Source organism: Cygnus olor, chromosome 13 (assembly GCF_009769625.2).
Source record: "Cygnus olor isolate bCygOlo1 chromosome 13, bCygOlo1.pri.v2, whole genome shotgun sequence".
Taxonomy (NCBI): domain Eukaryota; kingdom Metazoa; phylum Chordata; class Aves; order Anseriformes; family Anatidae; genus Cygnus; species Cygnus olor.
The window spans coordinates 2364202-2379299 of NC_049181.1; the positions used below are offsets into that span (position 1 = coordinate 2364202).

The 15098-nt window shown below is 58.1% G+C and overlaps 1 protein-coding gene and 1 long non-coding RNA gene across 4 annotated transcripts in view; one reads left to right on the forward strand and one right to left on the reverse strand.

Annotated features, from left to right (window-relative positions):
• LOC121077438 overlaps nt 1-8591 on the reverse strand; it is an 88111-nt gene extending 79520 nt beyond the window's left edge. For 2 of the 3 annotated variants that reach the window (XR_005824041.1, XR_005824039.1), the window contains exon 1: nt 8262-8591. This is a non-coding gene — a long non-coding RNA (uncharacterized LOC121077438). Of the gene's footprint in view, nt 1-5528; nt 5776-8261 lie in introns of those variants that run through there. The other variant, XR_005824040.1, reaches the window with a different exon arrangement.
• A 726-nt stretch (nt 8592-9317) lies between these two features.
• On the forward strand, nt 9318-10574 carry POU3F4 (POU class 3 homeobox 4). The gene has a single exon (XM_040572791.1). The coding sequence runs from the start codon at nt 9361-9363 to the stop codon at nt 10501-10503; it is 1143 nt and encodes a 380-aa protein (XP_040428725.1). The 5' UTR covers nt 9318-9360; the 3' UTR covers nt 10504-10574.
• Nucleotides 10575-15098: the final 4524 nt, after the last annotated feature.

The window sequence follows — 15098 nt, forward strand, 5'->3', positions numbered from 1 at the left end:
AGGATGAATTTTGTTATTTTATAAACAAGAATAATCTTTTTTTGAAAGGGACTTTGAAGTACTGCCTACTCCTCTCTTCATTCTGAAATAGAAGCACTTTTGCTAAGAAAATCCCAGGTAAGAACAAGTCCAAATACCTGAAGCAGAGGCAAGAAGATTTACTATACAATGCTGAACACTACCCAGATCTGCTCATAAAATCTGAAAACAATAAAAGGCCAGTATCAGCCAAATCTGCAAAATTCTCGGGGAAGGCGGGGAGACAGAGACCTCGTGGAAGCCTTCGGCATTAGTCCCCACATTTATTTTCAGGTGATCATTTCCTGAAGCACAGGCACACGAGGCTCGTGATTTTACCTAAAGGGCTGCTTTAGCTGCAATTTTGGAAAATGTATTTGTGTTTACTGAGATAGTCCAGCAGTTTACGCATGCATGTTTGTGCATCAAACCTCTTTTCCATAGCATTCACTAAATAGAAACTCAAAAGAGTCTTAGGTGAAGATTAAATGCTTTCAAAAATCAATTCTAGGCTGGCATATAAGTTAACCGGTCTGACCTTGTGATTTACAGAGCAAACACTTCTTTAGGAAACAAAGTGTAGGAATATTTTATGTTTCAGTAATTATTTTAGACAGTACCACAAATAAAGAATAAGAAACCCTGGCAATATTTAAGGAAGTTTATCTATGGATAATTCCATAAAATAGGGCTCATTCAGAGGTTTGGGACGTTGTAACATTAAAACGCGTTAACAAAAGGCAATATCCAGTATGCGGTCCAGCGAAACTCTAACAATCACTTTGAATTTCGGGTAGCATTGCGAAGAAGAGAAAAACACATAACCTGGTTCCTACCTGATTACTCCAAATGTTTAACTCTGGAAGCTTAATGTCAAGAAGTACAGTGCTCAAGAAAGCAGTAGCATGACACGCAGTTATTCTGCTGGCTAAAGAGCATCCTCCAAACTACCTTGGGAACGATGCAAAATAGTTATAAAACATACTTCTTCGGCTGCATATTCCTGAGGATGGAGTGCATATTTAATGCCCAAGTACTAATGTGCCTTGCAACGGCATTTTTTCATTCTTACTAGTGTCAACAGCAGTGTAACCCCAGAGCTTTCAAATAAACGTTTGCATTAGTTTGATCATATAAGTGTGCTACCCAGTAATTAAATCCAGTTTGTATTTTTAAAGTGCACACCGAGCAATACCCTGCGCAGAGCTAAAGCGCATCGTATTTGTATCCACCGCCTCTCAGTTCTGGGAAATCCATAAATTCATTTGTCAAAGGTAAAAATACTTACGCCAAATTCCTGCTAAATCTTTTGAAATGGTTTGTTCAAACTCTTGACATAGCGTTTTTCTCTAAACAAATTTCTAGACAACCCTGTGATTTTCCATCTCTGAAAATATACTGTTTCCCCTCCATGAAACTAGAACAGAGGGTCTGAGAGAAAGGAAATTATTAAGCATTCTAGTGGGTTTTTTCCAACAAAAACTAAGATAGAGGTCAATGAATAAGTATGTGCAGGCTGGAACTTAAATCCTCTGGGGTGACTGTAGGCTAATTAATAATTAATGCCAGAGACATGGTGTTTGAAATGCAGATGTGATAACTGGAGGCCTGGCAAAGCTGTTCAGAGGAAGCAGATTTGGATGCTACAGGGAATAGGCACTCCCTTGCCGGCTGGCTCTGAAAGCAGACCTGGGTGCAAAGCAGGGCCTATGGTTTAGATTATATTCCCCTCAGCTGTTAATTACCTGAACCTACTTTGAAGTTTTTCTCTTTTTATCCTCTGCATGAAAAGAGATTGGTTCAGCCAAGGGACTTGAAAAAATGATCAAATACATGGAGTAGAGGAGGGGAATAGAACTTCAGATATAAAAAAGATAAGGAAGAAAAACACTCAGGGAAACACACAAGAACATATTAGGAAGTGCGCGAGTGCGGCTCGCTGTTTCGGGCAAGTTGTGCTGCTCTGAGTTATTTCAGCCATTAAGTAAACCCCTGCGCATTTTACGAACAGATTTGTTAAAAGGAACCTCTCGCTATATGTATATGGTTTACATTAATTATTTGATGAAAGGACCGTAGGTGATTTTCTATGCTATTTTTAATTCAATAAAGTCATTTAAACCTCCTTCTGTTTGGGGCTATTTAATGAGGTGTGCAACATTAACAGAATCACCCATGAGCTGTTGCTCCAAGTACTCGGATTTCGCAGAAATCGCTCGCTCCCCGAACGCAGAGGGACCCCGGCCCGCGGGGACCCCTCGCTGCCACCGGGGGGGGCCGGGGGGGGCCCGGGACTCGCAGGGCCGGGGGGAGCGGCCCCGGGCAGAGCCCCCCGCCTGCCCCCGGCTCCTCGGGGCTCTGCCTCGCCCCGCTGGGGGTCCTGAGGCACCGAAGCGGCCCGAGGGGCCCCGGCCGGTCCCCCCCGAGGGCTCCGGGCGCGGTGCGGGCCGGGGCAGCCGTGCGGGGCCGGGGCGCTCCCGTTTCCGAGCGGCTGCCCCCGCTCTGGTCCTGACGCTCTTCCCCGCTCGTTAGAGCCCGTCGTTTCAAAGGCTTCCCCGACCAAACTTCCCAGCAACTTCACTTAAAACCCTTTGAAAAGAAACGGGGAGGGGGGATTTGGGGGGAATACTGCCTTTTTTTTTTTCTTTCTTTCTTTTTTTTTTTTTTTTTCCTGAAGTACAGGAGGGCGAGGCGATCCCTCGTGAGCCCGGGGCTGGCTGTGCTTAGAAATGAACCTGGAGAAGCGGCCGCACGACGGGCTGGCCCCGCACATACACCTGCACGGCGGCCCCGCTCCTTCGTGGCACCGGGTCCCGGTGTCGCCGTGCCCACCTGCAGCTCGACCGAGCTCCGGGCCGAGCTGGCGGCACGGCACGGCTTGGCACGGCTCGGCACGGCCCGGCACGGCCCGGCACGGGGGCGCAGACCCGCTCCCAACCTTGCCCCAGGGGGACCCGGGGGCCCCCCGCCCCGGTGGGAGGCGGCGGGGCCGGCGAGAGGGGGCTTTTAATGAAATCATAACATTAAAAGAGTTTTATATTAAATCCTGTTAATTTTCGAGGTGAAGGCTGTGAAGTGAATGCGAGGAAGCATTAAAAGGGAATTGAATTTGCATTCCTTATGCTACAGGCACATGTTTACATGACCTTTAAAACAGAATTAAAGCTGTATCATCAGCAGCTGTAGGCAATTCACATTACTAAGGCAATCAAATCAGAAGGCTAAACTAACTATAAAACATAAATTAAACCGATAGAGAATCATCCTAATTCACTAGGTTTACTTGCAATTTACTTAGCCACTACTAGTAATTTCCAGGCACTCGGCAGAAGAAGCCAAGCACGTGAAGGTGGCACTCGCGGAGGGCGGCAGCAAACAGCCGCGGAGCTGCGGGATCAGGGGCCGGACCCCCGCCCCCGGTGGCACAGCCTCCTCCCGGCACAGCCTCCTCCCGGCACAGCCTCCTCCCGGTGGCACAGCCTCCGTCTCGGCACAGCCTCCCCCCGGCACAGCCTCCCCGGCGAGGCCGCGTTTCCAGGGCTGCGCGAGGGGCCTACAGGCGGGTGGGTCCCCGTGGTTTCCGCACCCCCAGCGCGAGCGGGATGCCTCGGACCTCCCCGCAGCCAAACCACGCTAAAAGGCGAAATAACGCCAAATCCGAGGGGCTCGGCGAGGCGCCGCTCCCCTCCGCCCTCCCGCCCCGGCCCCAGGGGATGCTCTCAGCCGCCCAAAATCCAGCAGAAACCAAAATCTTAGTGATTTCATGAAAAGTTTGCGGGGAGCGCATCCCCGGCCCCGCTGCCCCGCTTGGGGGGAGCCTCCGCCTGCCCCGGGGAGGCCGGGCCGCAGCAGCTTTGATTTATTTGGGTTTATTCCTGCCGGGCAGGCAGAGCCGGGGGGCTGCGGCTCCCCGCCTGATGGCTGCTCTCCCACGCGTGTCTCGGCCCGGCCCGGGCACTGCCCCGGTTTAGGGCCCGCACGGCCCCGCTGCCCCCCCCGCGCCCCCTGCCCGCGGGAAGGCGGGGGGAGGAAACGGGGGAAGGGGCGGCCAAGCCTCCAGCGCCTTTAAGCAGGCTGCCCCTGGAATAAATAAATAAATAAATAAATAAAGTAAAAATAAAAAGAGGTGCCGGGAGATGCCAGGCGAGGCGGGGGGAGGAGGGCGGCTGGGGGAAGCCGCCCCCTCCGCGGGGCCGAGGCAGGGCGCAGCGCCGGCCTGGGGACGGGGCTCGACCCCCTGGGGGCCGGGGGGAGGCGGCAGGGCCGGGGGGGCCGGGGGGGGCCGGGCTGAGCCTTTGTGTGCCCTGCGCGCAGCCGGGCGCGAGTTGCGCCGCCCGCAGCCGGCCGGCACCGGGGTGCGCCAGGCATTCACCTGCCCCGGCCCCGTGCCCGTGTCCGAGCAGAGGCTGAGCTGCCTCGTGTCCCTCAGCGCTTTCTCGTCCCCCGAGAGCTGCTCCCGAAGGAAGCACCCCTCAGCAGCCCAGCCCGGCCTGAAAGTGCGGCTTTTGTAACGGCTTCGATGGGCGCAGCGCGAGTGAAGCGGGGAGCGAAGTTTCCGCCAACCCCGAACCATTTCATCTGCGGGAAAACAAAGAATTAGCGGCACCACGGGCGTCTTTCTGAACGTGACCCTAGGAAGGACGAGGCACCTCGGAGCGCAAGGGACCTGCAGATCCCTCTGCAGGATCACGGACATCACCGAGCAATTTGCACGCTGACTGATAAAGCTGGAAAAAAACGTACGGTTGAAAAAAAAAAAAAAAATCATAGGCACGCTGAAATTATTCAGCAAACTACCAAACAGCAAGGCAGGTATTTGTCAGCCCAGGAACAGAGCCATTTGTCTTCGGTGTCTCGTTAGCCAACAGAGGTTAAGCAGCACGCCATTCGGCGCGGTTTCAAACCCAGTCCCCTTCCTTTAGATGTGTCTGAGCGGGATCCCGCACGTTCGGGACCTGCGTTTGAATTATTCCCGAGCCCCGCGCGTGGGGCGGCTCCGCGGGGAAGGTCCCAGCGCACAGGGGGGCGCCCCGAGGAGCTGCGCGGACCCAGCACCCCCGAGGTGCCCCGAGAGCCGCCGTGCCGCCCCGCGCCCTGCTCTGCAGCCGCCCCCCGACGTTTCACCGCCTGGATTTAAGGCACGGCAAGACGGACCGGTCCCACGGTTAAATAATAATCATCTTTTTTTTTTTTTTTTTTTTTTTAAGTGCGCTTTGGAGAGACTTCCCGGAATATTTTTGCTCTCGGCAGCAAACCAACCAAATGTTCGCTCCAGTACCTGCCACGCATCCGCCGAGCTACAGAGAGCAGTGACCTGCCCGTGACGTGGTAGCGCACAAACGAACGACATCTTTTTCTCCCCAGCAAGTACATTTTTCAGGCATTAACAGCGTGGAAAAAAAAAAAAAATAAAAATTATAATACTCATAAATGGCGATTCGAGCAGAGCAGCGAGGAGGTGCGCACAACGATTTGGAAACCGCAGCGGTTAGAACACGAATGCAATTTACCTTGCGATTTTCTCTGCCCGTGCCTGGCTTTATTGTCCCTGCCTAGCCCTGCTCCGGCGCAGGACCGGCCCCGCCGCAGCCCCGCTCGCTCCGTGCCGGGCTCAGCGCTACCGGGCTCTGCGCGCCGGGGGCTGCGGTCGGTCTGACATTGGGACTCTTTTAATTTGCAATCTGTCAGTCCATCTCCTGGCTGCGGCTCTGAGATGGCAGTGTGCTGGGGCTCTCCCTCTCCCTGCACGGCATTTACTCACGTTCGACAACAGCCAACAGAGACCCCCCCCCCCAAAAAAAAAAAAAAAAAAAAAAAAAAAAAACAACTAATTGAGCTTGTGTCGGCATTGGCTAATTTCTGCTAATACTCTGTAAATTCCTCTTTTCCTCCTAACCTTCCCCCACGCAGGCTAGGCTTTCACAAAGCATCTCCGGAGATCCAGGAGCCTGTTTCTCAGCTCTGCTTGCTGAGCGATGCGGGGCTGGGTTTCAGCGTTAGCATCAGCGCCTCGGCGTACACAATGCAAACCTTAACTCCTGGCTCCAGAAACGGTTAAATTGCCCTTTCCCAGCCCCCACCCCCGTTATGATTGACTCTGTTTTTAAATTTGCACTTGTTCCCACCAAGCGCAATCTAACTCGTCCTGTCTCCGAAGTGAACTTGTGTTGAAGGTGAAGTTTTCAATATAGAGGTCATGACACCGAGGCACAGCTTACCGCTCCGAGCTTCATGCCGTATTAAACACAATCAAAACGAACCCCTTTCTGGCCAGTTTTTTTTTTTTTTTTTTTTTTCTTTTTCCCTCCCGCAGACGAACAATGAGAAAAGTCTCCAAAATATAATACCCCCAGCCCCGACGAAACCGTTCCCGGCGCTTCTCGGCTCGCTCCCCCCGAGCTCCCTACCCCGACAGAGGCGCCTACGGAGCCGGCTGGGAGCAGGCACCCCCGGGCCGGGGCTCGTAACGGGGCTGGGTGCGGGGGGCACCGGGGGGCACCGGGGACCCCCCCCACCCGCCTTCCTTCCCCCGCCGCAGCCGGGACCAGCGCTGCCGCCGCCCCGCGGGCTCCGCTCGGAGGTGCCGCCGCCGCCAGCCCGGTGCCCACGACGGGGAAAAAGGGGACGGGGGAAAAAAAAAAAAAAGGGGGGGTGGGAAGGAAGGGGAAAAAAAGGGGGAAGGGGGAAAGGGGGGAGGCTGCGCCCGGCCCTCGGCTGCCCCGAGCCGCTCGCGGTGCCTCCGCCGGGCGAGGGGACTCGACACAATTACAGCTCCTCCACTTCAAAGCCGGGTTTTCTCTATAGCGACTTCTAGCTGCCCCAAGACGGTAGGCTGCCTTCAGCTATTGTGTGATCTTTTTTCGTGCCAAAGATTTAGCAGAAAAAGTAGGTAGGAAGGCAAAGCGCCCGCCGGGGAAACGTGGGTCCCCCGAGCGCGAAGGCACCCGGAGCCAAAGGGCTGCGGAGCACGGTCCGGACCCCGAAACTTTTTTTACTTTAATGGGTTTCAGTCTATGAAAAATAAGTTACAAATTCTTGCAACAGTAGCTTTGCATGTACTTATTTTTCTCCCATGTCCAGACGGGGTCGTCTATTGAATAAGGCTCTTTTATTCTGCATGGGGCAGGGGATTTGTGGCCATGGTCCCCCTTTTATTCCTCTCTCTATGGAAACCCAGATCATGGGGAGAAATATGCGAGGCTGAATAAAGAAAAGCAGCAGAAAGGACCGCTTGAGAGCGGCATCTGTTACACTTGGGAAGTTAGACTGACAGGAAAGAGCTAAAGAAACCCTCTCCAGCAGATTAGTTAGAACAGCAAGAAGATTTAACTATATGCAGATAAAAACACTTTAAAATACGGCGGGCTCGCCCACGGGCGAGGTGCGAGCCCCTCGGCCGGGAGCGGAGCGCTGCCTTGCCCCGGTACAGCGAGCCCTGGGCTCCGTCCCCTGCCCCGCACCGCCGGGACCGAACGGCGGCTCTGCGCGTCTCTTTTCACGGGCAACGGGATTTGACAAATTGTTTCGGAAGTTCAAGTGCAAATTAATTTTAAATAATTTAGTTACGTTTTTATACAGCCTGGATTTTTTTTTTCTCTTTCTTTCTTTCTTTCTTTTTCTTTCTTTCTTTCTTTCTGTCTTTCTTTCTTTCTTTCTTTCTTTCTTTCTTTCTTTCTTTCTTTCTTTCTTTCTTTCTTTCTTTCTTTTTCTTTCTTTCCTTCTTCCGCGGGCTCCGGTGATGTTTATTTTGCGAAGCTCGTGCAGGAGGAGGGGGGGGGGGGGGAGGAAAAAAAAAAAAAAAAAAAAAGAAAGGAGGCGAGCAGAAAGCCGCGGAGCGCCCATACAGCTCCGTGGGTGCCCTCCCCGCCGTGCCCAGCGCCTCCGGCGGGCCGGGCTCGGCTGGGCTGGGCTGGGCTGGGCTCGCAGCCCCTCTCGCGGGGACATTTGTCACCCCTGACCTCCCGGCTGACCCCTCCCGCAGCACGCCGAGCGCCTCCCGGCTACCTGCAAACTTTTCTCCGAGCCGCCCCGGGCCCGCCGGGGGGACGCGGCCGGCAGCGGGCGGCCCGGGAGCGGCCCCGGAGCAACCCCCCCCTCCCCTCCCCCGGCCCCGGAGCCTCTCCCCCCGGCCCCGGAGCTGCCCCGGCCGCGGGCTGCGGCGTGCCCGAGCCCCGCGGATCGCTGCCCGCTGCGGGGCCGGGAGCGGCGGTGCCCGGCTGCGGAGGAAGCGGAGGAGCGCTCACCTTGGGTCTAGCTATTTTCTTGAATTTTCTTCAGATCTGTCTTCTCAGAGAAACTAATGCCTTAATGACTTTCGGGTAGCTGCAAGCCTTCTTTTATTTCTGCTAAATATATGAAAATGTATGCAAATTTAAATCAAGCTTAACCTAGGAGCTCTTGCAATATATTTAATGGAATTTCAAACCAATAAGGGAACTCCGATGCAGCCCTCTGCAAGTGCAAACACAATTACGCAGCCAGGCTACCTCCGCAATTATGCAGGGAAAGGTCAGCCGCTAACTTCGGAGCCGGCCCGAGGTACGGGGCCGGGGGGGGGGGGGGGGGGGGGCAGCGGGGCTCGGTGCCCCCCGGCAGCCCCGGGGCACGGCGGCGGGGCCGCTCCGCAGCTCGGGGCCGGGAAGGGGGCGCGGGGCTTTACGGCCGCGGCGCTCGGGAAGCGCCTTTTGGGGCGAGTTTTTGATTTTTTCGTTGTTTTCGCTCCGCGGGAGCGCACGGCCCGGGGGAGGGGGGGGGATGGGGGGGGGGGGCGCGGGGCGGCCCGGGGGCAGCGCGGGGCGGGCACGGAGCGGGCACGGGGCGGGCACCGGGGGGGGGGGGGGGGGGGCGGGGGGGGGCACGGGGCCGGGGCCGGGCTTCTCCGGGGTGGTCCCTCCGTGCTGCCGCCGGGGCGCTACCGCTTAACCTGTGCGTCGCGCTGCCGGGCGCTAATCGCTCCGCATTTAAGCCGTGCCCCGCGCCCACCCCCCCGCCCGGCTCCCCCTCTTCCAGCCCCCCCCCCCCCCTCCCGCCGGGCGCGGGGCGCAGCGCGGAAGGAGTTAAGCGGCGGGGCCGCGCCGCGGCCGCCCCCCGCAGCCGGCGGAGTGATTCACTTCCTGGCCGCGGCCCGCGCGGCTCCCCTCGCCCCGCCCCTCGGCGCCTCGCCCCGCCCCCCCAGGCCGCCCATTGGCCGGCGCGGAGCGGGCCCGGCGGCGGCGCGCCCCCATTGGGCGGCGCGGCCGCCAGTCGCGGCGCGGCCGCTGCCCGGGCCGCCGTGCCGGTGGATGTCAAAGGCTGCGGCGGCGGCGGCGGCTCAGTATAACTCGTGGGGGCTGCGCGGCGGCCATGGCCACAGCCGCCTCCAACCCCTACAGCCTGCTGGGCGCCGGCGCGCTCGGCCCCGCCGACGGCGCGGGCATGCAGCAGGGCGGCGCGTTCCGCGGCCCGCAGAAGCTGCTGCAGGGCGAGTACCTGCAGGGCGTCCCCGGCGGCGGGCACCCGCTGGGGGGGCACCACTGGGTGACGGGCCTGGGCGACGCCGGGGCCTGGCCCGCCGCGCTGGCCGGCGGCCCGCTGGAGCAGCCCGACGTGAAGCCGGGCCGCGAGGACCTGCAGCTGGGCGCCGTGGCGCACCACCGCTCGCCCCACGTCGCGCACCACTCGCCCCACGCCACGCACCCCGGCGCCTGGGGCGCCAGCCCCGCGCACAGCGCCGCGCTGGCCCCCGCCGGGCAGCCCCTGGGCGCCTACCCGCAGGCCGGCTTCGCGGTGGGCGGCATGCTGGAGCACGGCGGCCTCACCCCGCCGCCCGCCGCCGCCGCCGCCGCGGCCGCCGCCGCCGCCGCCGCCGCCGCCGCCGCCGCGCAGGGCTTGCACCCGGGGCTGCGCGACGGCGGCGAGCACGGCGAGCTGGGCGGGCACCACTGCCAGGACCACTCGGACGAGGAGACGCCGACGTCGGACGAGCTGGAGCAGTTCGCCAAGCAGTTCAAGCAGCGCCGCATCAAGCTGGGCTTCACCCAGGCCGACGTGGGGCTGGCGCTGGGGACGCTCTACGGCAACGTCTTCTCGCAGACCACCATCTGCCGCTTCGAGGCCCTGCAGCTCAGCTTCAAGAACATGTGCAAGCTGAAGCCGCTGCTGAACAAGTGGCTGGAGGAGGCCGACTCCTCCACCGGCAGCCCCACCAGCATCGACAAGATCGCGGCGCAGGGCAGGAAGAGGAAGAAGCGCACCTCCATCGAGGTGAGTGTCAAGGGCGTGCTGGAGACGCACTTCCTCAAGTGCCCCAAGCCGGCCGCCCAGGAGATCTCCTCGCTGGCCGACAGCCTGCAGCTGGAGAAGGAGGTGGTGCGGGTCTGGTTCTGCAACCGGCGGCAGAAGGAGAAGCGCATGACGCCGCCGGGCGAGCAGCAGCAGCAGCAGCAGCAGCAGCACGACGTCTACTCGCACGGCGTCAAAACGGACACGGCCTGCCACGACCTCTGACCGGGGCTGGCCGGGCGGCGGCCCCGCGGGCTCGGACCTGTGCGCGCCGGGGGGAGCCGGCAGCGGCCCCCCGCTGCCCTGCAGCCCCCCCCCCGTGCCCCCCTGCCTCCCCCCTCCTGCCCTCCTCGCCCCGTCCCTCCCTCCTCGCCCCCCGCGGGCCGGAGCGCGGCGGGGAGCCGCGGACAAGGCTCGCTCTCGGTCCCCGCCGGGACGAAGGGGAAAACGGGAAGAAGGGGGGAAATAAATAATAACGAAACAAAACAAAACAAAACAAAAAACAGAACTGAAAACGGAAAGGAAAAGAACGCGAAAACCGGAGGAAAAAGCGAAAACCCGACGACGAAAAAGGAAAGACAGATGTGTGCCTATGAATAACCTTCCAGCGCCTTGGTTATATCAGCTGTATTTCAGGTGAATCTGTTTTACAATAGACTAGTTTTGCATTTTTAAAGACTTCTATAGCGTTTTTAAATGTCTGAGGTGTTTTACTACAAACTGTACACAATATTTGTGACCTAATTTCTATCGGATCGAGCAGCCCAACCTTCCTCCCTTCCCCGCGCGCCGCCAATGTCACCGGGCGGGGACGGGACGGGGCAGGGCGGCCGCGGCCCTTCCTCCCCCCGTGCCCGTGCCCGGTCCCCCCCCGGCAGCCGGGGGCTCCCCTCGGCGCCTCCGCACCCGCGGAGCCCCGAGACGGGGCTCGTTGGGCGCAGCTCTTCCTTCCCTGCCTTCCCGAGGACCTCCGAGCACCGCCAGACGGGCGGGTCGCCATCCCGCCCCCCCCTTCTCCCAGGGAAAAAACAAAACAAAACAAAACAAAAACAAACCAAACAAAAAGATGCTAACGCTAATTGCCGAGGGAGCCGAAACTAAAGCAGCACAAACAAAATCGCGGCATTTGCCGGTCCTTTTCTCTCCGGAGATGAGCTGGGCTTTTTGAGCGGCGCCAGGCTGAGAGGTCTGTAGTAAAACACCTTCGTAATTCTGCGCTTCGGCTTCGGAAATCAGTTTCTCTGTATTTTGTTTCGGTAGTGGAGAGGAATGAGGTGTCTCATCGATTTCGGGGGGGTGGGGGGGGGCAGGGAGGGAGGGGGGCAGAAACCGCCCGCATTCGGTTCACGCTGAGCTTGTTTCCGCGTCACAGGGAGCTGCTGGATCTGTTGGAAAGCTTTTATAAATATATATATAAAGAGAGAACAGGGAGAAAAAACGAACGAACAAAGCAAAAGTCAACGCAACGCTAACGACCTAACCCATTTTTTTTCGGCGCAGGGAAGCGCGGAGCTGTACCCGCCCCCCCCCCCCCCCCCCCCCCCCCCCCCCCCCCCCCCGGGTGCGCAGCGCTCCGCCACGGGCACGGCCGGGCCGGGCCCCGCGCAGCGGCTCCCCGGGGCCGCGCTGCGCTGCGCGGGGCCTGCGCGCCTCGCCCGGCCGGGGGCTGCCGGGCCGGGCCGGGCCGGGCCCCCCCCCCCCCCCCCCAGCCCCGAATCCCCCCCCCGGCTGTCAGATTTTTCCTTTCGACATTTATATTTTTCAAGTATTTTTCAGTAAGCGCTATTAAAAAAAAAAAAAAAAAAAGATTAAAAAAAAAGAAAGAAAGAAAGAAAGAAAGAAAGAAAAAAAAAAACAACTCGACACTGAGGACCTGCCTATTTCTGCCAACTTTATAACTGTACAGTTTTGTATATTAAACGTTTTTTGGAAGTTATTAATTTAAAGAAAGATCATTTAGTTTATTCATTTAGTAACTGATGTATAATAAACGCTATTTTCATTAAAGGTTGCTTTTTTCAACTATTTTATCCAAAATTGCCTATTGCAGTTGCCAACAATTATTTATTTTCAATAAATTCCGCATTATGTTTAAAAAAAAAAAAAAAACGTTTCAGAAAGAAAAAAAAACAAACAAACAAACAAAAACCTAAATGGGTGTCGGAAACAAATCACGGAACACGCAGCCGCTGTAACGTTTGGTGGTCGACCAGTTTCAGTCAAGGGGTTTATAGCGACGCAATATTTTATTGTTGTAACAGGAAAACAAAAATTAAAAAAAAAAAAAAAAAAGGTTTAAATAAACATTTTTACAAAAGCCGACCGGACAGCTTCGTGCCGCCTTGTTTGAGCGCCGGGGGGCGGCGGGGGTCGCCCCGGCCTCGCCCCCCCCCCGTACCCCCCTGCCCCTCCCCGCCCCTGCCGGGGCCGCGGGACCCCCCCGGGGACCTCCCCCCCCCCCCCGCTCCTCGCCATCCCTCGGCGGGGCTCGGGGGGGGGGGGCTTTTGCCTTTTGTTCCTCGCCCCCCCTCCGCCGCCGGGGGCGGGTTACGGCGGGGCCGCGGCTGCTTCGCCCCCGGCCCCCCCCCCCCCCCAGGGCGGCCCGGAGGAACAATGGGCGGCACGGCCCGGCCGGGGCAGGGCGCACAATGCCCGGGGGGGCCGCCCCCGGCACACACCCCCCCGAGGAGGGGCAGCGGGGCCCCGAACAATGGGGCCACGCTTTGGGGTTCGGCCCCGAGCACCGGGGCCGGGCGAGCGCCGCAGCCGGCACCGCTGGGGGGGGGGGGGGGCTCGGGGGCCGGTGGGGGCCGCGGGCAGGCCCCGGAGGCTGCGGCTGCTCCAGGCCGGCCCCCGGCGGTGCCGGGGGGGCACCTTTTGGCCGTGCCGCTCTCCGCTCCGCGAGGGGGATGCCGCTGCTCGTCCCTGCCTGGGACGGCAAGCCGCAGCTAGGGCAAAAAGGGTTAAAACGGGAGGAGAAGGAAATAACAGCCCCCCCCCCCCCAACACCCCGTTTCGCAGCCGGCTCCAGAAACAAAACAAACGAGCCCCGAGCAGCGTGTGCCACGCCGCCAGCTCAGCGCCACCCGCTGCAACCGCTACGGAGCCGAGGAAAATCTCCCCAGCCAAGGACAGCCGCAGCGGTTACACGGCTCGGGATACCCAGGGTCCTCGGAGGTAAAGCCCCTACAGCCAGCGTGGGCTTGGACGGACGGCGTTTCGCTGAAATTAACCCATTTCAGAGCCCTTCGGCCGTTCTGCAAATACAACTACAGCAAGCGCGGGGTTGTTTTGTGTTATTTTCCAACAAGTCTCATCGAGAGACCAAAGAGAGGCGATGAACGAAGAAATAAAGTTTATCAACAGAAGTGCTCCAAAGACTACTCGAAAGCCAGAAAAATCGGGAAGGAGAACGGCATTTAAATGAAGAGAAGGAAATTCTCCCTTCATTATTCCCCCGCACTTCAGTATTCCTGCGAGCAAAAGGAAACTCTTTTGTGCCACCTAATGTTAAGCACACATCACTGTTGTCTTCGCTGCCCACCGCACGCCATGTGCGCGGGAGGCCTGAGGGTGCTGCCCCCGCACAGCACCCAAGGCACAGCACCCAAGGCACCGGGTGCGGAAGAAGCCTTGGCTTCGCTCTCAAGGACCAGGGATTCTTCTGAATTCAGGAAATTATTAAAAATAAATAAATAAACCGAGAGGGGGCGGACGGAAGCCCGGGGGAATAAGCATGAGAAGGACAGATTCCAAATTAGGTCTTAGTTACGATAGCGCAAATCCAGAAGGAGCACATCCAGGCTTTGGGAAGCTGCCCACCACCGCGAGGAGCCCAGCTCTGGCTGGGAAGCCCTGGGCTTACAGCAGCTCCTCGGCCAGCTCCCCTCCAGGCCCAGGGCCCTTGGTCGTGGCGTGCCCCCCGGCACGGCCCTGGCACGGCCAGGATTTATGGCGCGTGCCTGCAGCCGGTCACACTAATGGAGGTACTGACTCCGTACGGAGACACCTCACACGCTCCTGCAGAAGAAAGGGCTGGAGGAACGTATTTCTCTGGCAGCAATGAATTGCACTGCTCTTGTGATTTTGGTGGAGGGTGTTAAGCATCTTTAACAATTTTTGAGGCTGAATCTCCTTTGCCTTTTAAGTTATTCGAACAGAAGAGAACCGGAGGCTTCCTTCGTATTTAATTCTCAAAAATTCTCAAGCCGTGCTCTCCTCCCCCTTAGAGAAGGCCAGGACCATACGAGGGTGTTCACCTGAAAGCAAAAGTACTAAAAGCAAGCCGAGATGCTGGCTGACGTTATAGCAGTCCTTACCACCATGCACGCACCATAGGGACCAGTAAATCCATACCTAGACTGCACTTGACCAAGAGGCCTTCAAAATCCTTCAAAAGAAAGTAGTTGGAGTTTCTCCTCCTTTGTTTTTAAGCAGTAATTTTATAGCTTCAGACAGAGCAGACCACATCTGGCCACACTGGGCCCTGCACTGGCGTGCCAAAACACGGCTGATTTTTAGGACAGCCCCGCACCCAAACGGAGGTAGGGCTCAAATCCAAATCCTTCCCCAGCAGCCGGGCAGCACGCAGCGTTGGAGGTGGTCCACGCTGCAGCCCTTCGGCCAAGGGTCCGGTCCCGACACAATTCATCGTTTCACTCACCAGGGCGGTTTCCATTTACTTTCGGGAGATCAGCCATGCAAACGAAGTTATTCATTTGTGTCTTCGCACAACCCAACTCCAAGACCCCGTCCTAGAAACCAAGATCCTAGGCAGGTGAGCGATCCTGCCGAGTACCCCTGAAAGCAGAGGTCAGGCC